Source organism: Canis aureus, chromosome 23 (genome assembly GCF_053574225.1).
Source record: "Canis aureus isolate CA01 chromosome 23, VMU_Caureus_v.1.0, whole genome shotgun sequence".
Taxonomy (NCBI): Eukaryota; Metazoa; Chordata; class Mammalia; order Carnivora; family Canidae; genus Canis; species Canis aureus.
Window position 1 is genome coordinate 9,520,683 of NC_135633.1, and position 27,640 is coordinate 9,548,322.

General features: G+C 46.9%; 2 protein-coding genes across 4 annotated transcripts in view; one reads left to right on the forward strand and one right to left on the reverse strand.

Moving 5' to 3' along the window:
- Nucleotides 1-27,640, reverse strand: part of ZDHHC13 (zDHHC palmitoyltransferase 13) — a 100,952-nt gene that overhangs the window by 25,303 nt on the left and 48,009 nt on the right. For 2 of the 3 annotated variants that reach the window (XM_077866228.1, XM_077866227.1), the window contains exon 17: nucleotides 26,489-27,085. The exons of the other annotated variant lie outside the window; for it this stretch is intronic. In XM_077866228.1, the coding sequence (XP_077722354.1) occupies nucleotides 26,947-27,085 (139 nt within the window). In that variant the 3' untranslated portion in view covers nucleotides 26,489-26,946. Of the gene's footprint in view, nucleotides 1-26,488; nucleotides 27,086-27,640 lie in introns of those variants that run through there. 3 annotated transcript variants of the gene reach the window in all.
- CSRP3 (cysteine and glycine rich protein 3) lies at nucleotides 73-18,637 on the forward strand. Its single transcript, XM_077866222.1, has 6 exons — nucleotides 73-230; nucleotides 8,718-8,857; nucleotides 13,614-13,782; nucleotides 15,428-15,560; nucleotides 16,713-16,806; nucleotides 18,311-18,637. Exons 2-6 carry the CDS (start codon nucleotides 8,746-8,748, stop codon nucleotides 18,385-18,387), a joined length of 585 nt encoding a protein of 194 aa, XP_077722348.1. The 5' UTR covers nucleotides 73-230; nucleotides 8,718-8,745; the 3' UTR covers nucleotides 18,388-18,637.

Consider the following 27,640-nt stretch of genomic DNA (forward strand, 5'->3'; position numbering starts at 1 on the left):
TTCTCTCAGGGCCTCACAGCTGGCGTAGGGGGGAACAAAACTCAGGGCTTTGGTCACAGGCTATTTTCAGCCTCTGATAGCAGTTGTGTTACTCATGTCTCATTCACCCTCTCCCCTCGGCCTCCCTCCCGCCCTGCCCTCCACAGGCCAGTGCTGGGGACGGCCTCCATGTATTTAAAGAGGATGAGAGCCCCCGTACTCAGTTGAGCCGACAGAGACCACACAGGCAGGTACGTGGAGCGAAGCAGACATTGGGGTGGGGGGGCCGGGGTAGGCGTGGGAGGTGGGCTGGCTCGGTGGCCAGTTGGGACTCTGAAGGGTCCCATTGAGGAAGGGTGTGCGTCATGTCCCAGGTGCCAGTGGCCACTCTGGTTCTGTGTGAAGAGGCTCCAGTTGTGTGCGATTCTGGTGTGGACCTAGTTGCTTAAAAAACTCTTAAGGGTGGGATTCGCATTTGTGGGTTTGAGGGAACCTCACAGAGAAACGACTAAGGGATTATGTTGGACCTAAGACTATTCCCATGTTGGAGTGTTTCCCAAAGACGTGACACCAGTCCTAGAGCCACCACATAATGACTGGATGTGTGACTTCGGCAAACTTCCTGCCCTCGGGTCTCCTCTGGGAGGCTCAGGATGGAAGCCGGGATATATATTTTTTTCCAAACTATAAAGTACGGCACAGTTACAAAGAGGTTGTTAGAGATACGCTACAGCTGAAGCCAGCTTTCCCATGCTCAAAGCACAAGGAACTGTGCTCTCCAAAAGGTGTGGGTGAAGGACGGAGATTTCTGTAGTTCGCCACACGGTCTCGCACGTGGGAAATGCTCAGTGCAATTTGCTGGTTTAAAATAGATTTCAAAAAAAATAAATAAATAAAAATAAAATAAAATAGATTTCATATCCCAAGAATGTTCAGCAACAGGCTTGCTTCTAATAATTTAAAATTGATCAAAACCCTCAAAAAGGGACCCAAAAAAGACACAGTGACACTGAAAAATCCATTAAAAGCTCTCCTCAAGGGGAGGAAAATTCTCCGCGGAGGGTGAGGGGTGATTTCCAGAGTTTCCTCTGAGTTTTAGCCCAGCATTTGAATGACAGGCATGAGTGTGATGGAGAATGAGAAGTGGTTTTAAGCACTGGTCTGAGTGGAGATGCCGCCCCAAGATCAGAGCCGCCACCTCTAATTTCTGTTGCCGTCCCTGGGCCGGTGACATCCCCGAGGAGGAGCAGCTGGGTGACAGGCCTGAGGAACTCTGCCTCTCTGCAGCACAATTCAGCGCAACTGAGTGAGCGTGTGTTGACCATCGTCTGTGCTGGGGCTGCGGTGGGATGGGGGGCGAGGCAGCACTAATGCAGGGAAGGGGGAAACAGGGAGATCCCGTGTCCTCAGTTACTTTTGGGACCTAAATCTCAATGCTGCTTACATCCAACTCATTACAAAGTACATAAAATTGCTTTACTACCCAGAGAATGTAAAGGATTCCTTCTACCAGCTTTGGTTCCAGCTTCCGTTCCTTTCTGAACAAGTCAATCATTAGAATGAGCCCAAGTATTGGCAGGGAGTGGGGGGCCGGGGGTGCAGGGGAAGGGGAGACAGACAAGGAGGCAGAGATAGGGAGCAAGAGAAGGCAAGAGCGAGCAGGATCACTCAGCCAGCAAATAGCCAAAATCCTCTTGAAAGAGGTGGAGACAGAATCTTGAAAGAACACACACTCAGAAATCCTGGGGATCTGAAGAAGGAAATACAAGGAAAGGCATCTGTCATTGAGAAGGTTCAAAACCCCACTTTGGACGTCGCTGAACTTCTCTGAGCTTCCATTCTCTGAACAATGAAATGAGGCTAAGGCCCCCGTCCCAAAGGGATCTGTTAGCATCAGATGAGATAAAATATAGGAAGTACTCTGTGAAGCCACCTAAAAGTGTACCAGTGTGGGGGGCCTTCCAGAAAAGACCCCCGGGGCCCGGCCCTGCGGCCGGCGGGAGGGTTTCCTGCTAAGTACCAGTGTGATGAAGGAAGCCCAGAGGTCAGAGTGGATAACAAGGTGCCCAGGAGTTAGAAGGTGATTAAGTTGCTTCACAGGAGGAAAGACCGAGACAGGGAATCCAACACCGAGGAAACACAACTCCCGCGGCTGGCCGACTTCCAGTGATAGGCCTGCTGCTCAGACGTCTGGGAACACGGGAGCCAGGGTTGGGCCTCAGGCCTGAAGAGAAATGTGATGGCTTCAGGGGTGAAAAGCTGTAGTTATTCGTCACAGCGAAGGCAAAGCAGGAGGGGAGCAGGGACGGTCACGAGGGCCACCGGCTGTGAAGCCTTTTCTGAGCCTCAGCGTGCACCTCGTCGTGGGAAAGGATTGAGCGTGGTTTGTGGGTTGTTTACTGCCCTTGCAGGCGCGGAGCAGTAGTCACTTATTTGACTGCCACAAAAAGTCCTGTGAGGTCACTCTTCAGAGGAAGAAGCAAAAGTCCAAGGAAGCAAAGGAATTACCCAGGGTCACATGGTAGAGCCAGGTGATAAATCGGGGTGCAACATGGTCTTCAGAAACACGTTGCAAGGGCCAAAAGAGAACCAAGTAAAACTCGGCCACACTGTAGAGATAATTTCAGAAATGGTGTGATTTAATCCGTGTATCACAGCTATAGTGCAATGGGCAGGTGTCTCTACCCTGAGTCTTAAAGGGGGATGGGGTCAATACTCGGGCTTAGTACTGTGCTGGGAATAAGCAGCCTAGGCTTCCCGGACTTTGGGAAAGGGCCTCCAGATAGATAGGGGACTTCACACATCTGTTCAGAAGTTTAGGGCAAAGCCACTGACTGACCTTGAGTATCCTACATGGAGGAGCTGAAGGACATGGTCCCCCTGGGCCATGAGGACTCTGCTCAGGTTTGCTGCTTCCCTCCTCCGTCCCCATCGCCAGCGAGGTCAGCGGGTGTTAGGCACCAGGGCTGCCAAAGCGAGGAAGCAGCTGTCCTGGGGCACAGGCTTAGGACTTTGCCTGACATGTCACCTCTGGCCCCCACCCCCGGGGGAGCTCTCTCCCTGGCCTGGCTCCCTGCTGCCTCTGCTCCTCCGTGCAGCACACGCCAAAGACTGAGAAACAGAGTTGGTTCACCGTCTGAGCCAGGAGGGCCACAGAGAAGAAGCAAGGAAAGCTTTGCTTGTTTTAAGAAAATGGATTTAAAAGCTGAAGGTAAAATAATAATAGTAATAAGGAAAGCAACAAGATTATTAGACACCCTGCCATGTATTATGCATTTGTGTATACAGTGCCTTAGCTATTATGATTATCTTATCTAACCTGGAAACAACCTTTGAAGGCAGGCCTTCTCATCTGTCCTCCTGTGCATGAGGACAGGACGCGGGGCTCAGACATTTTGAGCATTTTGCCCAAGGTCCAAAAGAGCCTGGCCTGGTTCTTTCCATAGCCCGCACTGTTCCAGGATCCCACACTATCTCTTCTACCTGGATTAAGAGAGTAGAGAAAAGGCAGTGCTTGAGAGGGGATTGCCCCCGGAAAGCATTTCTGCAAGGTGAGGCTCCAGTCACTGTTCAGACCCCGACATCTGTCTCCGGGCTCAAAGGATCCTTGAAGGGCCTTCGCAACATTGCAGTCACATGGACAACCATCCCCAGCTGAGCTCAAGTCAAGAGTGAAAGGGAACTCTCCAGCCTCAAAGGAGCTCTTTGCGTGTCTAAATGGCAATGATTCTTACAGAGGCTCTTATTTTACTGAATTAAATTCAGGCTCCCTGATACTCCCGCCCATGAGTACTCTCTGTCCCATGGAGAGACAACGGGGTCAGTCAGATCCCAGTTCTCATCAACTAGGAAGTTTGGCTAATGGAGGTGCTGACTCTCCTCCCCTCCCTGGCATGTTATAAATGGGGACGTGGAATACAGACCCAGCTTCACTTGGGTCTGAATTGCGGCTCTGCCACTTACTAGCTGTGTGATCTCAGGCAAGTCGCTCAAGTCCTCTGAGTCTCAGTTTTCTCATCTGCAAAATGGAGATGACAAGCTTTGCTCTGTGGGGCTGTTGTATTACAGATGGTACGTACAAAGCAACTAACACATAGTAAACCATAAATAGATAAATAGTACCTAATCTTAATATAAGAACACAGCTTTGGAGTCAAAGACCTAAAATCCAATCTAGCCACGTGAGCGAGCGTGGGCAACATAATTTCCCCAAGACTCCATTTCCCCAAAAGTTAACAAAAGGCAATGTTTGTGATAGTGCCTACCCTCAAGGTCTGTGAAGATGGAATGAGATAAAGCTCAGTGCCTGGCCCGAGGGACTCCACATGCTTCAGCTCCGATAATAACATTATTAGATTGGTAATGACTATACCTTGCATTCCAGATATATGCTGTTATGATACAAAATCTTGGCCTTGGCCAGTGTAGACAATTCAACTCGCTGTGTAGAAGCAGGCATCTAATAGGATGACCACACGAACCAACACTGAGTTGAAAATGGCATTGTCACTAATAGTCTCTGCACAACGTCTTGACGACCTAAGGTCAAGGCCACATTCTTTAATGAGCCCTACAAAGAAGAAACTGAGTCACTAAGTGCCCATTTTATCTCCCCCCACCCACTTTTGCCCTAAGGTGTCACCTCTCAGCTCCACAGTTGATAAGCAACAAAAAAAACAGTGAGTGCTGGCATAGGAAGATGGTGGCAAGATGCACAGCACGGTTATTCTTTTAAAAGTTCAGATCGATATGTGACAGTTCATGGTTATTGCAGATCTGATTAGCTCTCACATTTTATAATACTCAACCGTTTACAAAGTGATTTGATGTACTTGAAGTGTTACAAGCCTCCCAGCTGTAGTGGAACAGATGAGACTCTTAAGCCCATTTTAGAGACTGTTTCCTGAAGTTCAGAGAGCTTTGCCGGTTTTCCCAGATCACACAGCTCTGAGGAGGCGAGACGGAACTAGAACTCGGGCCTCCTGCATCTGATCCAGAGCTTTCCCCAGTGCTCACTATGGCACATCCCCAATATAATCGTTTCTACAGCATTACTCGTGAAGAAAATTGATACAGACCATCTCTCTTTGGGATCTGGGTATCCAGAAGTGTGGGGTCCACTCTCCTCCCAGCTGATGTTGCGGAGCTTGCAATCTAGCTCATCTTCAGGAACCCCAAACTGTCCTCCGTTTCAGTCCTGAGCCTCAACTTCATCAGTGACAACACGGCCATCTCCGGGACCGGCCCCAGGGAGTAATGCCAGGTGATGTGATGGAGATTGTGACCAGGTGGCAGATGGGGCTGAGTGACGGGCAAGCCTATATTTGGCATCCTACCTTCAATGACCTTTGCCTGTGCCAGGCAACGCCGATAAACAAATGGCCCATCTGCTGGTATCTCGCCAGCATAAACTCCCATTCTGGGCCAGGAATTCCAAAGCAATGCGGGAGGCTGAAGAGGTTATGTACGCGAGCCAGGACTTAAATGCGCTTTCAAATCACAGTGACTTAATTGGCAGATTGGTGCTACTTGAATAACCTGAAGGAAAGTGGGTAACGAACGATGACTTGCCTTTGACTAGCTCCTCAATACTGCTTTACATTCCGTCATATTTCACCCGAAGGGCAAGGTCACAAGGACAAGATAAGAACCCGTGTCTTCCAATTCAGGATGCTTTAGATCACCCTCTGCCTTTTGGGCTTTGAGCATTGGAAGAAGAAATCAGAGATGCCTTCTGTGTTTAGCCTCCGCAGCTACATCTCCAACTTTAAAAATGGGACTCAGCACCTGTTTGATAAAATGCTTATGGATTTCTATTCTGGGTTTCCAGGCCTAATATATGTATGTCGGATATTTTATGATCACTTAAAAAATAACCTGTGCTAGGATCCATTACCTTGTGAAGAAGGTGTTATCTGTAATCTTATCCTCACTTGGAAAAGTATCATGTGTAGGCAATTGCTGAATGCACACACACACACACACACACACACACACACACACACACACAATCCTCCCCAGGGCCGTCTCTATCTACCATTAACTTGCAGGACATGCCAATGAGGTCTCCGCCAAAGACTTGAGATAAGAAATTTGACCTAGGCTTGTTTTCATTGAAAATTTCCATCTCATTAATTTCACAAGTGTCACTGTCTTATTCCCAGGTATATATTACATTTCTCATCTATTTTATATTATATTAAAATCCAGGATCCAAACGAACATGAACAAAATAATGTGATTCTACCCTTTTCCAGAGAATGTATCATCTTTAATCAAAGAAGGGTGAATCTTAGAAAAAGAAAATTAGCTAAGAAAATACTCCCAAATGTTTACTTCTTTTGCCTTAATTGTTCATAAATGAGGGGGTTGGTCAATCTTGAAAATCTGTTCCAACTGTAGAGACCTAAAAATTTTAATGGAATCAAAAATAAACAATTTGGGCTCTGTTAGGAGATAGTAAGATATTCCTTTCTGTATGATCTTTTCTCTGCCTGGAATGTCCTTCCCCTGTTTATCTCTCTGGTATACTCCTATTCACCATGCAAAAACCCTATTTGGATGTGACATCTGTAACCCTGCAACAGCTCACTGCTTTCACCTCCAGTCTAAATGTGGGTAGCCATACTCTCCTTTGAGTTTCCATGATACTCATAAAGCTGGTCTTTGCTACAGAGTATTCTGGTTCCTGCCTCTTCCTCATTAGAATGTGGACTTCTCATTCTAGGTCACATAAATTACTTATTGTTATAAGTTTTCCTCCCCTTGATCTGTCACCAAGTCCTTAGTACAGTGACTGACACATGATAGGTAGGTAGTAAATGTATGGTAAATGAATGATGTAGCCTTGTTCCCAAGGCTTTCATTTCAAAATCCACTATATTTCCCTCTATACTAAACAACCTGAACCATAGAAATAGAAGGACTAAATGTTTCCTTTATAAAAAAAGTTAAAATTGTATTTTCTAAAATTTTATTGAATAAAAAGAAGAGCCTGCTTCTTTGAGAGGAAGGATAAGATGTTCCTGGCTAATCTCACACTGTTTTTGTAAAGGGGAAAGCTCTTCACAGGAACATTTAGGTAGGGATGTTCCCTTTGGTCTTGGTATCAGGTTCAGTGGTCTGTTTGCTATTTACCTTCTGTTTCTTAGCAAAACCTGTCTTTGTTATGAGGCTGGAAGCACAATCCAGACCAGTTGACCCAGAAGGGCTTAATGTTAATCGCCAACTATTATAAGAAGGTGACTGGCTTCCCAGAAGGGAAAGAGAAGGTCAGAAGCAGCCACTTGGAATGGCCTGACAGTGGTTGGTGTCAATGACAAGATGACATACCAGGCTTCTTAGAAACCAAAGGATCTCAGAGAAAATTTGGCCCTCTGGGGCGGGCAGGATTTCAGGAATTTCACGGAGTATCGATGGCTGATTTTAGTTCTGCTCTGGGAAAACGGACAACTGGATTCATACGCACAGACGCAGAAAGAAAGGGAAAGTTGTTTTTTGATGGCCCTGCTTGTCTGGTATCTCTTTCACAAATGTTCTGGTGAGGAGACAACGATGGCAATGGCGTGGCGCTGTGACTATCAGCCGCTGTTTGCAGTGGAATGTCCTGGAAGGGTGTGGGAGGGCATGCAGCCTCATCACCTGGCTCCTGTGATCACACCTGGCACTGTGCACTCCGCCAAGTACCTTCCTGCACGTCGTGTCAATTAGTCCTCTATACAACACTGTGGGGCGGCAAGGGAAAGAATGACTCTCTTCATAGTACAGGCGGGAAGAGAGACGTAGGAGAAGCCCTGCAGCTCATCTCACTGCGCACGGCAAGGGGCGGTAGCCCTGAAGGCAGAAGGCAGGTTTCCAGACTACTCAGCTACTGTAGGTCCATGATAGCTTATTGCTTGGGTCTAAGGAATTGGAGGAATAAATCTGAATAGGAGATTTTATATATCATAGATTTTTATCAGCAAGATTGACTAAGGTTTCGCGACCCAAAGGGTGGTCCCCAACTAGTAGCTTCAGCATTGCCCGGAAACTGTTAGAAATGCAGAATTTCCTGTCTCTTCCACATCTACCAAACCAGCATCTGCATAGCAGCAAGAACTGATGTGATTTGAGAAGCACTGAGCTAGATAAAAAGATATGCCGTTTTCACAGATTATTTCCACTTCTGATGGAATGTTTAAAACCTTAGATACAAAAAATTATATTTAATATTTGCATATAATTTTATATATGGAAAATTAGCTCATCTCTTCCTTCCGAGAACTTTGTGAGGTACACAGGGACAGGTGTTACTGAAATTTAACAGAAGAGGAAACTGAGTCCTACATTGTGAAGTGACTTGCTCAGAGCCATCTGAGTGTGCGAGCCTATTCAATGATGGTGCTTGCAGTAACTATTTGCTGAATGAATGGATGAATGAATGAATGAATGAATGAACTATCAAATGCACTGGCGCTGGATCCTGGTGTGTTTTTTTTTTAATTTATTCATGAGAGACACAGAAAGAAAGAGAGAGACAGAGACACAGGCAGAAGGAGGAGACACAGGCTTCATGCAGAGAGCCCCATGCAGGACTCGAACCGGGGTCTCCAGGATCACTCCCTGGGCTGAAAGTGGTGCTAAACTGCTGAACCACCCGGGCTGCCCCTGGATTCCGGTCTTAAGACCACAGTATTACTAGGCATTGGTTCACTCCTGAAGTTGCCTACATTTAGGGTATTTGTTTTATATCCTGTTAGACTTGACCTTGGTCAGAAGGTCTTCAAGATGCCAAACTGGGGCGGAGGAGCGAAATGTGGCGCCTGTGAAAAGACAGTCTACCACGCAGAAGAAATCCAGTGCAATGGAAGGAGTTTCCACAAGACCTGCTTCCACTGCAGTGAGTTGGGTGAACACCATGAGAGCCCCGCAGCATCCAGGGGGCATTTTCAAGTTCACATTTAGCTGCAGATACTGTATATCGGTGGTCCTCGGGGTCTGGTCCTGGGACCAGCAGCACCAGCATCACCTGGGAACTTAGAAATAGCACTTTGGGGGTGCCTGGGTGGCTCAGTCAGTTAAGCATCTGACTCTTGATCTCAGCTCAGGTCTTGATTTCAGGATCATGAGTTCAAGCCCCACATTGGGCTTGGGGCTTGGGGCCTACTTTAAAAAAAACTAGAAATAACACTTCGGGGTCCCACATGAAAGGATGGTATTCTCCTGAGTAACCCTCTAGCCAACCACATGCTCAGCTCAAAGGCCATTTCCCCGCCACTCAAAGTCACAACAAGCTGACCTGCGGCTGCCATCGTGGTGAAAACCTTGACCCAGTGGCAACATTTACAAAGCGTGACTTGGCAGAGAAAGGAAGCCATCGCTTATCTGGAGCCAGGATGGATTTGGCTCTATGGTGTTCCCACTGGCCAATGTTACCGAAGCCAGCTGAGACTGGTCTTTTCAAAAGAACCTGTGTCAGGCGAGGGGCAATGGATGCCAATTCTGTAACAGCTGAAAAGGGAAGAGTTTGGGGCCTGGGCACCAGTAGCCTGATGAAGGGAATCTTTACCACCACTTGCTGGACATAGATGCACAAACATTGAAACTGGGGGGGAATACAAACCTTGGGGTCCACCTGGAAGCCTAGCTTTGTCTGACCCATGACTTTGGACAAATCATTTCTCATTTCTAAGCACCTGCAGCAGGGCCAGCAGTAGAACTTGTACCTTCAGACCCTCAGTCCAGTCCTTTCAACATGACTTCATTCTAGAGTTTCCCATGGCCAGTCCAGTTCTAGGAGAGCAGTCTCTTTTTTTGGCCACTTACCTTCCCTGTTTTGCTCCAGTAAATGTGGCTTAAGGGCTAGCTTTGCTGGACATTTGGCAGCCCTGCTCCCCATACCACCCTCATGATTTTGCCCAGTGGCTACAAGGCATTGCATCGCCCCAGTTTCAAACAGAACTTCAAGGATTGGACTCCATCTGTTAAAGCATGGAGGCACTTTGTCCTTAAGCCACCAGAAATAGTAACGGTTTACCTGCTGCAGGAGTTTCCATGATCTCTTACCTTCCATGGCAAACAGAATTCTCACCGAACAGCAGGAGGAAGCATGGCTCTGAGTGACTGGGTTGGCAATTTACTAAAGCCTTGGGTTCTAATTACGGGTAATTTTTTTTTAAGGGGAGGCAGAGGGAGAGACTGAATCCTAAGCTGGGCATGGAGCTTGATGTGGGGCTCAATCCTACAACCCTGAGATCATGCCCTGAGCCGAAATCAGGGGTTGGATACTTAATCAACTAAGCTAGCCTGATGCCCCAATGGGTAATTATTTTAAGTCCTCATACACATCCAATCAGGTTCATCATTATTATTACAATTATCTAGAAGCATTGCTCAAGGGTCCCTTCTGTAACCTTCTGGCTTTTGTCTCAAAACAGCTAATGCTCTTTAAAAAGACTAGGCATGAGGAATAACGGAAAAACCACTGGAATTAAAGTACAAATGACTAGGTTTGAATCTAGACCCTGCCATGTAATAATGGTGTGACCTTGGGCAAGTGATTTCACCATCATGAGCCTCCATTATCCCATCTGTAAACTGGAAATGACAGTAGCCACCACACAGCTGGTCACAAGATGAAAACTGGGGTTCTGGATCAGGCCTCTAATTCTCCTCTGATCAACTTTATTATTATTTTTTAATAATAAATTTATTTTTTATTGGTGTTCAATTTGCCAACATACAGAATAACACCCAGTGCTCATCCCATCAAGTGCCCCCCTCTGATCAACTTTAATATCTGAGAACAGGATGTGGCAGGGAAGCTCTCCATGGTCAGGGGTGTCTCGTTTTCCCCAGGTAGCAGGAAGGATGCCCTGTTCAACGGAGCCATGGTAGAAAGGATATGAGCATTTGCTGGTACATCTCTTTTAACACTTTCATATTTTCCTTAGAACTTGTGGGTGGGATGAGGATCTGAGCAGTACACATTTCTGTGGCAGGGAACAGAAGGATCATGGAGAGGAGCATGCTTTTCTTTCTTATCACCCCAGGACCTGCCTGTCTACAGGCCAACCAGTAGTTGTCCTAAATGGGCTTTAGGAAGGCACAGCCTACCTTAGTTTGTCCCTGGCCAGTGTTCCCAAACTTGTAGACAAATCTTAATCCTCCTTACCAGTGCTGTCCAAAAGAAATATAATGCAAGCCACATATATAAATTTAACTTTTCTACTTGGCATATTTTTAGAAAGGTTATGTAATGAGCACTGGGTGTTATATAAGACTGATGAATCACTGACCTCTACCTCTGAAACCAATAATACATTATAGGATAATTAACTGAATTTGAATTTAAAATAAATAAATAAATGCCAAAAAGAGAACGGTATAAAGAAATTATCCACATCACATACACGGTGGTGAGGAGCTACGGAGGTGGCCAGCACACTGCTACCACGCTTGTGTATGAAAGCTGGTCAGGAGCCAGGGGGTGGCTATAGAAAGGGCCCAGGCAGGATAGGGCATGCACAGTCCCAGAGCAATGGACTGGAGCAGGGGTCAGGGGACCTGAGGCCAGTCATGGCTCTGCAACTTACTGCTGTAGAATCCTGGACAAGTCACTGACCATCCATCATTCCCATGTGCATGCATGCATTCAACTACTTACTCATTCCTTCATTCAACAAACGTTTACAGAGGACTAACTCTGGGCCAGGCCCCATGCTATGTTCTGAGGATATTAAAATACAAGTGTTGCCCTCAAGGAACCCAGAGTCTAGAATATCAATGAACATTTGAGATGTTTTTCTGGAAGCAAAAGTAACAAGAAAGGTGGAGATAGGTGTATACGTTACATGCTCAAATGTAAGGCATTTTTCTCTCAAAAGTATTCCTCACAAAAAGGGTTTGGCTTGTGTTTAAAGCCTTATGAAGTATCTCATGCTAGAGGACAATCTCTGAATTTTTTTTTTACAGAGAATTTTTTTTAACACATACAATGCTGACATAATTGTTTAATGAATTTCCATACACTCCCTTCCCCATCCGCACAACCACCAACCCCTCATCCACAACCTTGTCTTCCCCCCACTATCATATTCAATTACTTTATGTTTTTAGATAAAATACTATTTCAGGAAGGCATATTACCCTGCAACAACTTCAATGCTAGATTGCTTATAAAGATCACCTGAACTGGTTAAAAACAAAAAAGGAAGCAAATAAACTGAGTGCACGCGCATTACTCGTTTTTGGGGCCACGACCTCACTGTTATAAGCAGTGAGTACCGCCATAAACAACTTTTGAGGATCCCTGCTAAAAAGCAATTTAGCAAATTATTAAGTTATGGAAATCCTTCATATTTTAAAAAATATTTTATTTGTTTATTTTGAGGGAAAGCACATGAGCAAGGATAGGGGCAGAGGGAGAGAGAGTATCTCAAGCGGACTGCATGCCAAGCATGGAGCCCAATCCAGGGCTCAATCCCACCTGAGATCATGACCTGAGCCGAAATCGATAGTCAAGGAGTTTAACCGACTGAACCATGCAGGAGCCCCCCCACTATGTATTTTTTAAAGCTGCCCAAATGTTATGCTAACAGGAGCTTCTGGTAGAGATACAAAATCCAGGTGACAGCCTCCTGCTCAGGTACAAACAGGGCCGACCCTCAAAGAGACAGATAGAAGTGAGGAGCAGGACAGCTGAGTCCGCTGCCTCAAAAAGACACCAGTGATAGGGAGATGCTGACGGTGAAGATGCAGATGAAGGACTTGGATACACGCATTTCCTGAATTTGTGTCAGGTTAGAAAAAGGAAACTCTCCAAATCAATATATTATTGATCTATATTATTAAATTAAATAATATAAGTGTTAAATACACTTTCATTTACATCTATAAAAGTTTATTGTACTGAATGATGGTCAGTGACTTGTCCACGATTCTACTAAAAAAAAAAAACCCAAACAACAAAAAACAACCCTTTCCTTTATATCTTCTTTTTGGAAAATGGAGGCTTGTCTTATATACTTGATATAATGGGGGACACTTTCTATTGGGTAGTATACAGTGACTGGGGGGCTTAAGCCAATATAAGCCTAAGGTCAACGAGACAGGTCCACCCCTTCACCACCTCCCGCTTCCAGAACTGGACCAAAGTAGCCTCAGTGGTAACTGTCTCCTTGCGGGTCGTAGTGCTCTTCGGAGGCCACGGTGAGTAGAGAAACTGCTCGGCCCTGATTCTGATATGATTAAGGATAAATAAACTCATCCCCAGCCCCAGCACCTTATCCCCTACACAGCCCCACACGCGCGGACACACACTCTCCTGATGTCACCGGGGCCGCTCAGGGATGCAGGTTGTTCGGATTCGGGGCCAATATTCTTAGCCGGTTCTCATCCTGGCCTCCCGCTCTTTCTAGCCGGGCTCCACAGAGCACATTATGTCCCTTTTCTGCTCCCCGGTTTCCTCACCCATGAAATCAGGGGTGCCGTGGAATCACGGCTCAGGGTGCTCTGGCCAGGAATCGAACCTGTGCTCTTGGCCAACGGCCCCTCCTGGGTCTCCTGGCCCTGAGCATGGGTGGCATCAAGGCTGCAGGGAAGGGGGAGGGACCGTGGCCCCAGCCCCCTGACCCCCCGGCCCCCTTCCTCGGCAGTGGCCTGCAGGAAGGCTCTGGACAGCACCACGGTTGCCGCGCACGAGTCGGAGATCTACTGTAAGGTGTGCTACGGGCGCAGGTACGGCCCCAAGGGGATCGGGTACGGCCAAGGCGCCGGCTGCCTCAGCACGGACACAGGCGAGCATCTGGGCCTCCAGTTCCAACAGTGAGTCACTCCCCGCTCCTCCCGCCCCTAGAGCCCCGGCTATCAGGACAGGTCATCCCGTCCCCATAGCAACGTTTTCTGGAAGTGGGAGAACGGACTCCACTGTTCCTTGCCAACAATGCGGCCGCGCAGTCTGACCAAGGTCGAACAATGTGCCATCTCTCGGGAGACTCTCTTCAAATGACCCCCCTTTCTAAAGGGCAATTACTTTCAGGCCGCGGCTCTTGGTTTGCATGTCAAGAGAAGACCCAGAAAGTACAGATTTTCCCATTGTTGACCTCTGCTAAACTGCACGGAGTCCCTTTCCTTCCCCTTTGAGCGTTTCTGTGTAAATCACGCAACCGTGGCAGGGAAGCGACGGCTGTTCTCTGTGGGCTGGTCACGCAAGGAGTCCTCCCTCAGGCTGTAAGAGGACGGATGTCCCCATCACCGGGGACAGGGCTGCGGGAGGCCGGGGTCGGGAGTAAGCAATCAATGCCACTCCCGAGCTGCCTGCCACGCCGCGGGCCCCGCCTTGTGGAGGGAAGCGGGCCAGGCCCTGCCACCTCCCGGGCCGACGTGGTCACGCGGACCTCCAGGCCGGCCCTGAGCTCACAGGCCGCAGCTGCTGTGTGGCCAGCTGGGATCCGGGCTCAGCTCTGCGGTGGGGCTGCCACCTGCCACGGTGGCCCAGGGAAGGCCTCCCCCAGGGAGCCGCAGTTAGGCCAGCCGAGGCGTCACCTGGCCCCTTGCAGAGAGAGCGGCCCATGGCCGGCGCTGGGCAAATAGTGCACGGAGGTACGATTAGCCATTTGGATTCTTCTCGTTACTCCATCCCAACCAGACACTGTTTAGCGAAGAAGGATGAAAGCAATCGTGTTCTCAGCCACGCATTACCCAGAGCCACGCATTACCCAGGGCCTTCTGGTGATGCCGCCCAGAGAGGAACAAGAGTCCACAGACCTGGGTTTCATCCCAGCTCCACCACTTAGGACCTTGGGCAGTTGCCCGACCTTGGGCAGTTACCCCTCAACCCTTGCTCCCCTCCACCCAGCCCTGCCTATCTTAGAGGTGATGATGTGATGCCAGTGATAAGCATGCACGGAAACACCAAAAGGTATGGAGGTAATGGGGTGCTTTCCTGACCTCTATCGTGGACGTAGCTCACAGGGGGACAGGTGACCTTTCCGTGCAGGATGACAACCTGAACTGTGACAAGGAATGCATCAGTTTATTGGACTGTGGCTTTTTTACCATCAAGATCCCATCTTGCACTATATCTTCACAACTCACCCCATGAAGCAGACCAGTGAGCTTCAAGATGGTACAGAAAAATCTAAACACCAGCAGCAATAATAACACGACAACAACACAAGCTAACACACACGGAACACTTGCTGAATGCTTTAGGACAGAAAGGAAAGGTTTAAGCCAATTAGGGATAGGTTTGCCAACCCTTACTACGTGCCAGGTGACGGTCAGACTTCTAAGTGCTTTACTCACGTCCCCTCATCAACCCTGTTGAGGAAGGCACCATGATTAGCCCCATTTTCCAGATGAGGAGTCTGAAGCACAGAGAAGTTAAGTAACTCGCTCCAGGTCACACAGCTAAGTACTCTTTGCCAGCAAGGTCTGTAGGTTTCATTCATTGGTCTGTTCCCACCAGGTCCCCAAAGCCTGCACGCTCAGCCACCACCAGCAACCCTTCCAAGTTCACTGCGAAGTTTGGAGAGTCGGAGAAGTGCCCCCGATGCGGAAAGTCAGTCTATGCCGCCGAGAAGGTGATGGGAGGCGGTAAGGTAAGGACTGCCGTGCGGGCCAGATGGGACTTGCTCATCTGCACAGGATCAGTTGGGAGGAATGAGAGAGGAAATGAGGAAGTGTGGGCAGGTGGGAGCCAGGCCCTTGATTCTCCTTTGCTCCCAGGAGCCACATTAGAGCCACCCATCCTCGTCCACTTTCCTGGGCTGTGACTGTCACTCTGCAGAGCCCTTGGAAACTAGAACTGGTACAATTCGATGCAACAAGTCTTAGTCCGCTAGGGGGAAGGTACCCAGCTGGGAGCTCTGGAGATACAAAGGTCCATAATCCTTCCAGAAAGGTATCAGCCCCGCGAGCCCATCACCACTGCATAGCTCGATCTGCAGCTGGCATCACCACTGATGGACAGAGCAGACACCTCACAGCAGGGAGAAGCATCCTTGCTCACAAGGCTTGGCAATCGGGGGGAGTCATCCAGTGCCGGAGACAGCACGGCACACTTGCTCTACAAGCTCTGGTTCCAGGGTACTCACCAAAGGGTTTGGGCCCAACGAAGGAAAAGAAAAACCTGATTATGCCCCAGTGGAGTGGGGGCGGGTGGAAATAATGGTCATGGAGAGTGTCGGACTTCCAATATGACGGCGGCCGCCACCCGAGACAGCTACTTGAAGGTGGATGAGAACCCCTAGGCCTGCCTGGTGGACCTGCAGGTGCGCAGAAGAGGCCATCTTCTGATGACCCAAGCCTCACAACTCTCCTCTGTGAGAAGGACACACAGTTCAAGCAAAGCTGAATTACCTGGCTAATCGCCCTCTTTCTTTACTTCTTCTCTTAACTTTATATCCAATGTAAATGAATGTATTCACTGCCCCGCATCTGAGTTCCTTTCTCTCTATTTATTCCTTGATCCTCTAGAAGGGGGAAGCCCTTTTCTATCTAGTCCATTCTGAAGGAATACATTTGGTGATTCCTTTGATAAATTCATTTTTAGGGGTTCTGAGAATTGGGGGCCGAATCCGTAGCATCTCATTTTCTCCAAACCCCTGGAAAACTTACTCTGGGGTCAATTAGATATGTGCATGGGTAAGACACTGGCACTCCTGTATACGCGGCTGGTGAGATTTAACATGGAAACAGACTATGCTGCCGGCGGCCCTAAGGTAACTCTCCTGCTCTCCTGCGCCCCCCAGCCTTGGCACAAGACCTGTTTCCGCTGCGCCATCTGCGGGAAGAGTCTAGAGTCCACGAACGTCACTGACAAAGATGGGGAACTTTACTGCAAAGGTGAGTGGTTCTGGGGACCCTCTTGAGAGGTCTTCCCCAGGAGGAGCCTTGGAGGGTAAGCTGTGTCCAGCCAAGAGGCTTGTGTTTGCCAGGAGGCATGACTGCCCGGCCTGAGCACAGTTCGGGCTCTCAGGATGGAGAGAAAAACTGCCAAAGGGAAAGAATTCTCCCCAACCCAGCTCTGGCCCTCTCTGTTGGAGCATGTGGGGTGGGGGGACTGGATGCTTGCAGATGCTCAGTGGCTCAGGGCAGCTGGGCACCCTGGGCGGAGAGAGGGTGAGGAGGAAGCAGTGTCCTGCACCAGTCCTGGAAGAGGTCACAAGCCTTGATAAACAGCATCACGTCGCCTTCTGGAAGCCCAAATACCCTCTGTCTGCCTGAGTGGTAGGGGTGACTGGGGGAGGACGACCTCTCTTTGGTTTACCAAGACATATCTATATCCTTGCTCCCATCCCTCCTCTCTCCCTCCTTCCATCCCGACATTTCTGTCTCTCATGCTACATATCACTTAGTGATCGCAGGGACACAACTGAGTAACAGGTTTTCCTTCTGGTCCTCGCAGCTCTACCCCCAGATGCCTCCACAACCCCCTGTCTTGTGGAGAAGCAGTAGAGCTTAGCTCCTTTCTGATGTTACAAAAAGGAAGGGAATGCTTTAGGGCCAAGATCACTGTCCTCAACCTGAGAGCATCTCCTGGGCCTATAGTTTCTCAATGGGGTCCTCCCACCTTTCCACGCAATGACGGTGTCTCCAGGCCTCCACGTGTGTGTGTTGGTATGGAGTGAGAAGAGAGATGGGAAGGGGGAAATGCCAAAGCTGTGCCCACGGTGAGACAGAATGTGAATAAGCACATGACCCAACAGGAGGTGCATCCTCCCGACAGTGGAGGACACAGGGTCCTCAGCATTCACAGGGCCAACACCCCTAAACTGTCGCTGCAGCCAGCAGAGAGATCAACATGAAGACAAGTAACTAATGCCAAGGGGGGAAAGCTCCGCAGTACACAGTGCCCTAGCACACGAAGGGGCAAGTGACCAACTTGGGGTATTAGGGAAGGCTTCTCAGAAGACAAGCCTCGTCTGGGTCTGGAAGGGTGACTGCGGGCTTTGGTGGGGGACATTCCGGGAACGGGGAGCAGTGCGTGCCACGGCACCAAAGCCAGGCCATCGTGGTTCATTCCAGGGACTGAGAGTAGCTCCACATGCCCGGAGTGTCGGGGAAGGAGGCAGAGAGGCAGCAGGGGACGAGGCTGGGCAGGCACGCAGGGGCCAGATGATGCTGACTCAAACAAGAAAATGCCTGTGAACACTTACTGCTAAGTGGCCAGAAGTATGAACAATTCTTATCAGCAGATCCCAAGTCAATGAAGTTCAATATACTTAAAAGTTAACTTAGGAGTACATTTATCGCAAGGATGCCTCCCACGGGTGTCCAGAGGCAAGGAAGTGCAATCACCGTCTAACCAACCCATTCTCTCTCCCCCTTCCCCACCTCTCGTTCACAGTTTGCTACGCCAAAAATTTTGGCCCTACAGGTATTGGGTTTGGAGGCCTAACACAACAAGTGGAGAAGAAAGAGTGAAGACCGTGCCACACTTCCACCGGCCTCAAGCATTGGCCACGTCATCCTGCCAGACGGAAACCCTTGCCCGAACATCCTCTCGTGGGGCGGTCGGGCACTATTTCTCTTCAGAAGTGCTCATAGTCTTTACCCAAAGTTAGAAAAACGCTTTTGGAAGAAAAGTATTAAAAGTTCAGCCTGTAACAAATGCGTCAGGATTTTTGATCCCTGGGGCGGAAGAGGCATTTAATAAATAAATGTTTTAGCGGCACCTGGTGCATCTCCAGATCTTTTCTTTAGAGGGAATTTTTTAAAAACTAGAGAGATGTTTCGAGAAACTCACTGCAGAGGAGGTGGTGGATCTTGGTGTGGCCTGGGGGAGGCAGGGGAAAGCAGGCTCCCAGGACCTGTCCGCTGAGCTTCCTTCTCGTTACTAACGGGGAAGGAAACGGGGTTCTGGAGGAAGCAGACAACAGGAGAGCAAATTCTGGAAGGAAAATCAAAACTAATGAAACTGCTGAAGACTCAGTCCTTTTGTCCTACGAGGGGCTTTGCAATCTTCACACATTTCATGAAAACCCAGAAACGGCAACAAAATGCAGAGTTTGCTTCTGTGCTGGGAACAACGGGAGGATGATTTTCTTTTATTCTGGGAAAATTCCCTAGGGTTTAGCAATTTTCTTAAAACCTCTCCTACGTCAAATTGCCAGCCTCACCGATGAAATGCAGCCAATTAAGGGTGTCTCGCTGCCTCCTCAGCAAGTTCTCAGCAGCCCAGGCGTGCGGATTTTCTTGGGGCTCCGCTTTTAACAACCGCCGCATCTCTCCCGCCCCCACGCAATCCTGAATTATTGGAGGCGATGAAAGCAAGCGACTCTCGAGACCAAACCCCGGGCTCTTCTATGCTCCGAGTCTCAAGAAGGGTTTCTTTAAAACGAGCGCTTATTCGGGGTTGCTTACACGTGCTGTCAGGGACAAGGCCCCACACTGCCTTTATTATGTTTATCTACTAGTTTTTTGATGCTCAAAATGCAATTACATTTTATCATTTTTTCAACTTGATGGGCATTAGTAGAATGGCTCGGAGGAAAACAAAGAGCTTCAGAGGTTGTGGCCTGTTCCACTTTCCAAGAGACAACGGAGAAGTGTGCTTTATTTGTCCGGGGACCACTGCCGGAGTAATTGAGCCACAGAGCTCCACCAAAATGACCTGAGGGTCGAAATACTGTACGTCTTGCATTCCCTGGGGAAGGTGGCGTAGGGCAGTTATTTTCAATTTGTAGGCTTTTGGCCACAGCTGTATGGGATTCCATCAATGCCAATCAAACAATTAATAACACCAGTGATAACTGAATTAAGTCAATCGAGTCCCCTTTAACCTGCACGGATTTTAAAAGCAACATAGTACCTTGGCCTTCACTAGGAAGTCCCCTACCCTAGAGACTTCCAGGCTTGCAGAGGGGTAGGATACACACGTGACGGGACGCCTGGGAGGCTCAGTGGTTGAGCGTCTGCCTTTGGCTCAGGTTGTGATCCTGGAGTCCCAGGACTGAGTTCTGCATTGGGCTCCCCGCAGAGAACTTGTTTTTCCCTCTACCTGTGTCTCGGCCTCTCTCTCTCTCTCTCTCTCGAATAAATAAAATCTTAAAAAAAAGATACACACATGAAAAATTATCACTGGACAGTACAACCTTCTCCTGCTCTACCACATTTCCCAGTTACCAGCCCCACCATCCATCCACCCAGGAGACTCAGCTAAAAACCTGAGTCATCCTTAGCTTTACCCTGTCCCTCACCCTCCCTTGCCTCACTCCCCGAGCCTCCTTGGATTCTGACTCCAACATGTCTCTAGAATACACCCCTTCCATTCCTCCCCCTTGGCATATGTATTAGTCAGCTAGGGCTTCCACAACGAAGGATCACGGACTGGGTGGCTCAAACAACAGAAATTACTTTGGCACACTTCCAGTGGCTAGAAGTCTGAGATTAAGGTGTCGGCAGAGTTGGTTCTTCTGAGGACCTCTCTCCTCAACTCATAGATGGCCACCTTCTCCCTGCGGCAACCCATGGCCTTCTCTCTGTGTGTCTGTGTCCTAATTTCCTCTTCCCATAAGGACACCAGTCTCATTGCATCAGGGACTTTGAAAGGCCTCATTTTAACTTAATAACCTCTGTTAAGACCCTATCTTCAAATACAATCACATTCTGAGGTTCTGGGGGTTAGGACTTCAACATAGAGATGTGGGACCAAGGGGAGGGACAGAATTTGGTCCATAATAGTATGTCATATAAGGACTTTCACAAGTTGATCTTGGACTTAGCCTTCAACTTAGCTTTAGTCCATCCCTTCAGGAGAGCTGCAGCTACACACACAGACTTGAAGCTTTCCAAACAGGCCAAGTATCCTCACCCATCATGCTTTTGCTGAAATTGCTTTTTGCCTAAAGCATCTAGAAGATGAAGCCCCCCACTCCGTCTTCAGCACCTAACCCAACTTCTCTGCCTGGCGAACTCCTGTAATCAAGTCATGGGTCAAATGCCATCTCCTCTGCAAAATCTTTCCTGAACTTCCAGAGCAGAATTAATCCACCTCCATGTTTCCATTGCCATTATATAAATGACATAGTACTGCTCTCTTTACCTTAAAATTCTGAATTCCCATCTGCTTCCTTGTTAGAATGTAACATATGTGTATTCATAGTGTCTAGGAACAGGTGGGCACTTTGTAAACATTTGTTGAGTGAGTGATGTGGGAGAGAGTGTAGGCTGTATTAAAAGCAAATTCTGCAAGAATGTAAAAGAAGAGATTATTATACATGGAGTGGAGGAGTTTGGAAATAAAAAAAACAAAGAAAGAAGCCTATTGTTGTTTTAGCAGTCTCTGCATTTCCCGACTTCCTGGACAACATTCTCTCCATTTTCCAGGCTCACCTGTCACTGACTGGGACACAGGGCTGAGACTGGCCAATGGAGCCCTGGCCCCCAACACCTCCAAGACGGTCTCCATTCTCTTTCCCCATCTGTGGATGCAGAAGGGCCACTGGGCACCCAGGCTCTAGGAAATGGAGGAAGCACCAGCCAGGAGGGAGGTAGCTTGGATCCCTGTGGGGGAGACTGTCTACAAACAGCTGAACAGACTGGAACAAGAGGGGGGAAATAAGCCTTATGTTGTGTTAAGCCAGTGAGATTTGGGGGGCGGTGATTACTGCCTTAACTGCTTGGGCTGAAATACTCCCAGCTGCAATACTGGATGTGCTATAGCCAAGATATTCCCCTTCTCACTGTTCAGTGTCCAGCCAGTCTGCTAAGTCACAGGGAGCATCCTCAGGATTTTGCCTAACAGCTGTGGAAGGGATTCAAATGCACGGTCTCTGATGAGACTACACAGATATTCGGGGAAAGGAATGAAGTTCTGGCATCACCGCAGAAGACTCACTTTCCCTGGGGCCCTGACAAACAAAACAAAGCCCAAACACAAGAATTCTTGAATTCTATGCTACTGTACTCTCATGAGTATCCTCTCATCCAGCCTCCTCCCTGGGCCCTCCCACTCTTCTCCAGCTCCCTAATCCAAATTCTGTTCCTGTTCCCCACCCCCCTCACATTTTCTTTGTTTGCATGGGTTGTCATCTTTGGTCTCTTTCTAGAATTGATTGTCCCATTTCAGGTGGGCAACTCCCCTTCTCTTTTTCATCTCATTTTTCCACCTCTGTCCTGTGACAACCTCATCCATCTGTGCTCATGACTCCCATCTACATCCTGGTCTCTTTACAGCTGCCTCCCAGACTTTTCCACTGTACAGCCTGCAATATCTCAAACTCGGTAGCCCCCAACCACCAAACTCATCACCTGGTCTCCCCATAGTTTTCTTTACTTCTCAGAGGAGCACTGCCACCCTCTCATTCACTGGGTTCAGAGTCGTCTTTGACTCTCCCTTCTCTTCTCCTGCACATTCGATCAGTAGTCTGGGCCTTCATTACTTCTTGCCTAGGCCATTATTAAATGCTTATCTGTAACATTCTATATCCATCAGGGTCCAGCCAGAAAAACAGAAACCACACTAGGTTTTTTGGGTTTGTTTTTGTTTTTTAACAGAGAGAAAATAATAGAGGGAATTGACTAAGCGGGTGCTAATATTTTTCAAAAAGTAAAGAGGAGCATACTGACTTGGCACAGAGGTGGTAAACGCAGGAAACGCCTGGGGCTGGAAAAACGAAGAGAAGAGATGGGAGCACCCTCATTTAGATGCCTCCAGGGCAAGGAGTCAGGCCTCAGAGCCGAGAGCCCTGCCTGCTTCCTGCTGGGGCTTCTAAGGGAGGGCAATGGAGGTGGTCTGGGGAATGTGGGAGGAAAGCTATGGACAGTGATTCCAGCTCCCAGCAACAGGGTGAAGGGCCACTGTGGGAACAACACGGAGAGGAAAGCTGGCAAGAGGAGTGTAGTTAAGTTTCTTCGCCCCTCCTCCTTGTCTACTGGCAGAATTTGATGGAAAATCAGCCAACAAGGAAAACTGTAGTTTTGAGAATCCTAGCCCCCAAACACAGAGTATGGAAGGGTGAATATGGCACACTGCCTTACCTCTAGTCAATTTTCCAAAGAGCTCTGAATTTACAGCATTTATTGAGCATTTATTATGTGCCTAGTATAATTCTAAGCACTTTATATATGATTAATACATTTAATCCTCATCACAACATTTAGAGGTATTACTAGTATTATCCACATGATACAAATGAGAAAACTGGGGCATTATAAAGGTTAAGTCACTTGTTCAGAGGTAAAAGGCACTTATGATAATCGGCAAATCCAGGATTCAGACCCAGGGTGCCTAGCTATAAAACACTTGCTCTCAATATTTTTTTTTTTTTGAAACTTTCACACCAATGTGTACCTGAGGAAAAAGCCTCAGTAAAATGGTGGAAGTAAGAGTCTTTATGTAAATGATCCTTAAACTGTATCACGTAAATGTAAGAATCATTTGGGGAGATTCTGAGACTCACTCCGCAGAGAATGATCTGGAAGTTCTGAGAAGAGGAATTTGAATTTTAAACAAGTGGTCCCCAGACATCAGCCCCATCACCACCCCACGTCAGTTATTCTGATGTAAATGGTCAACGGACCCCAGTTTGAGAATAATTACTTGGCAGGGGTTGATGAGAGCAGAGGATAGAACTTGAAAAAGTCTTTCTGTTGCTCAGTTGAGAATCAGTCCTCAAACACAATTCTGATCACATCATGCCCTGCCTCAAATCTCTTCAGTTCATTCAACAAGCTCATGCAACAGATTAATTTAGATATTTACTGAACACATAGTATGTGCTAGGCAATATTCTGGGTTCTTGGGATACATCAGTGAACAAATCAGCGATGCCTCAGGGACCTTATATCCTATGGGTTGGGGAGGGAGACGGTATGCAGCAGACGAGCTAAATTATATAGTATGTTAAAAAGCAGCTAAGTGCTAGGGGAAAATGCAGGGTAGCAAAGAGGAGGAATAGTGCAAGGGAAGGATAACTTTCCAGAAGTTGGTGAGCACAGGCTGCATTTGAGAAGTTAGCATTTGGGGAAAAAAAAAAAAACTCAGGGGAAAGGCACTTCACCCTGTGGGTATCTGGTGGAAGAGCATTCCAGGCAGAGAGGAGCAGGGAGAGGCTTGAGACAGAAGCACGCCTAGCGTGGAGGCATTCCTGAGAGGTAAAGCAGAAGTGGTCAGATCCTGTAGGGCCTTGCAGGCCACTATCGGGGCTTTGGTTCTTCCTCTGGTGAACTGAAGAGCCACTCGAGGGTTCTAAGCAGAACAACAACATGATCCAATTTGTCTAAGGATCACTCTGGGTGTTTGTAGCAAGGTGATGGTGGAAGCAGGGAGACCAAACAAGAAGGCTTTAGTAATCCAGGCAAGAGGCAGTAACTCAGAACTACAGGGGCCATGGTGGCCAGAAGCATTCAATTCTGGATGTATCTTCAAGATAGAGCCATGGGATTTCTCAAAGAAATCTGAATCTGGTGTGTGAGGAGAGAAAGTCATCATGAAAAGATTCTAAATGAGTATGAGGAAGACTGATGGTAGGGAATAGGGTTGTTTACTTTTTATTTATCTTTAAATTTATTACATGTTTTACTTAATTCATAATTGAGGGTAAGGTGGAAATCTGAAGTTAAGTTTCAATCTTGGACATGTTAAGTTTAAGATGTCTGTTAGACAGTTAAGTGGATAGGTCAGGAACACAGTCTGCAGAGTCTGAGATGGAAGTCTGAACTGGAGTGAAAAATCTGGGGTGTTTTGGCATATAGACCTTATATCCAATCACACAACTGGAGGAGATTATCAAGGAAGAGAAAGGAAGTTTAGATAAAGAACAAGAAGGCTAAGCACTAGACACTGGGACATCCCCACATTAAATGGTAGGAGAGGAAAAAGAGCAAAGGAGACTTCTCATGAGCAACCTGTGGGATTAAAAGGAAACTCAGGGGTGCTGTCTCCTGGAGGCGGAGTGAGGACAGTGTATTTGGGAAGAGGGAGTGGCCACTGTCAAATGCTGCTGAGCAGTTTCCCTGGAGTGCAGGGCTGAAAACCTGACTGTGGTGGACGTAAAAGATGGGAGGAGAGGAATTGGAGATAGTGACTATACATAATGTCTTCAAGGACTTTTTACTGACAAGTGAGTAAAGAAATCGCGCCTCACTGCTCACTTAAATACAGCTCAAATACTTAGCTTAACATTCAAGGCCCCTGGAGATCTAGTCCCAATCAACAAGTCTAATTTACGAACCAAGCTCCCCACTTTAAACGCCCTATAGACTCATGGTTCCAACTATACTTCAGACTTCCCCATTGTCTTCCTTGTAGAGTACTCTCCATGAGGAAGTCATTGACTTCCAATTCTGTATTTCCAAACTCAATATTGAGAGACCCTTTTAATGCCTTATTGTCCATAAATACTTACTTGATCACATCTACTGAGGCCCTCTCCATCCTCTAACAATATTTTATTTGTACTGCTTTTATGGCTTTTAATATTCTCTACATTATGCTGTACGTTCATTTATCTTAGCTTTCCCTCTAGACTGCAAGCTCGGTGATTAGTATGCCCAATTAAATGTTTTATGGCCTAAAAGACCTATCATGGTGCTCAATAAATACCTGTGGAATAATTTAAATTAATGAAACGTGCTTTTTCTTGTCACATATCAGTTAGAAGTACTGGAATGTAATAGTTTGGAAGGTGTGAAGTGAGGTATTTGAATTTTAAACAAGTGAGCCCCTGCCACATCCCTGTAATTCTGATTAAATGGTGTACGGACCACAATTTGAGAATATATACTTCGCAGGGTTTGAAGAGAGAAAGGGAAAGGATATAGCTTGAGAAAGTCCTTCTGTCATCCAATTGAGAAATCAGTCTTTAAACGATTATGATCGCATCACATCCTGCTTAAAAACCATTCATTCATTCATTCATTCATTCAACAAATTTAAGTGTTTATTGAACACACAATGTATCAGGCTGTATCCAAGGTAACTTGGCATTCTAGAATGGCTACCCCATTTAGTATCTAAGTGACTTTGGAAAAGAAGATATGAACTTCTTTAGGCTTTAGTCTCCTTATTTGCAAAGGCTCTGTAAAGGAAAAGACAGATCCTTGAAAAACTGAAAGGTCAGTGTGGTTAGAGTACAAAGCGTGGTCCAGAATGAGACTGGTAAACAAAATAAGGATATAGTATTCAAGGCCTTGGAGGTCATGATGAGGATTGTAGCCTTTACCTAAGAGCAATGGAACCTTAAGGAAGGGTTTTCAGCAGGAAGGTACCATGCCCAGGGGTATTTAAATACAATATCACGAGTTAAAGCTGAATTAGTTTTTCCTCCAGAATAAGGGAAATTAGTAATTACCATCGCATCAGCCCAATATTTTGAGAGTACTAAGTAAAAACAGTAATCTTTAAGACTTCCTCTGTTTAATTTCCTGAGTAAGATGGAAAACTAAATTAAATCTTGCTTACTGGTGTTAACAGTGAGCTCAACTCATTCCTGGAATCGTGAGTCAGTTTCTTTACGACCTATATACACCTTTTCTCAATTTAAGATTCTAAAAGTGTTAGTGTCAGAAATGAAATCTCAACTACAAAAAAAAATTTATTAAGTGTGAAAGCAAAACAGGTACATCTATTTAAATATTTTTTTACATATTTATAGATAAAACAAACACAAATAACTTATCAAAAATTACAAGTTTAAAGAATAGTACTATTTTGAAACAACCAATAAAAGTATTTGAAAATACCACATTTTATCCATAATTAGTTAATATTATCTCCAAAAAAATGTAACTTGTATTTTCTTGTGAAAAATATATGTTTTTTTTAGATGTCTGGCAAGATTGTTCAGGAACAGTCCATCTTGCTAAATCTAAAAGTGTAATGCCTTTATTGAGAACTTCTGCTTTTACCAAATGGCTTTAAAAACCACTTGCGTTTTCCTTTGGGCTTAGGTGAACTCTGAATCTTCACTTCACTTGCAGACCACAGGGCATCAACATAAACACAGGCAAGTCAGAGTGAGAGTTTGGGGTTGCTTTTCTTCATACTGATCGAAGGACCTTCTCCTTTGCCGGGTGGAAGACCATGGTGTATTGTGATGTCCAATCTACTGCACAGGGCTTCACCAAGCCAAAGCAGCCACACTGAAAGAAATCTGCGAGGTTCTGTGTGAACCCAAGGCTGCCAAGGAAGGAAGAGAACACATCTTACTACATTTCCTGTTTACCTTTTGACAAACATTCATTCAAACCAGAAACATTCACTGAGAGTTTAGAATATACAACGTCCTTTGAAGATCCTGTAGCAGGAATCCATAGATGAATCAGAGAGTTCCCCAGCTTACAGGCCATTAAAACTGAAGCCCAGTTCCATTTCTGGACCTGAATCCCTATTTTGAGATTCCCTGGCTTCTGCCCAGCAACTTAATTTCCTTCTGAGTCCCCCACTCACTGCAACAGTGGCTGGCATCAATAAGTGTCCTTCTTTCCATTCCCACTGCCCTGATTCAGATTTTGATAATCTCAAAGGCCAGATAGGCCAGAAACATTATAGTCAACAAAATGGGTTTTCTCCTAAACTTTTTTTTAAAGATTTTATTTATTTATTCATGAGGCAGACAGAGAGAGAGAGAAAGAGAGAGATAGAGGCAGAAACAGAAGCAGGCTCCATGCAGGGAGCCTGATGTGGGACTCGATCCCGGGTCTCCAGGATCATGCCCTGAAGGCGGTGCTAAAC

Coding starts and splice junctions, on each gene's coding strand:
- CSRP3 (XM_077866222.1), top strand. CDS start 8,746: ATGCCAAACTGGGGCGGAGGAGCGAAATGTGGCGCCTGTGAAAAGACA. Junction 13,783..15,427: donor CTGGGCCTCCAGTTCCAACA/GTGAGTCACTCC, acceptor TGTTCCCACCAG/GTCCCCAAAGCCTGCACGCT. Junction 16,807..18,310: donor TGGGGAACTTTACTGCAAAG/GTGAGTGGTTCT, acceptor TCTCGTTCACAG/TTTGCTACGCCAAAAATTTT.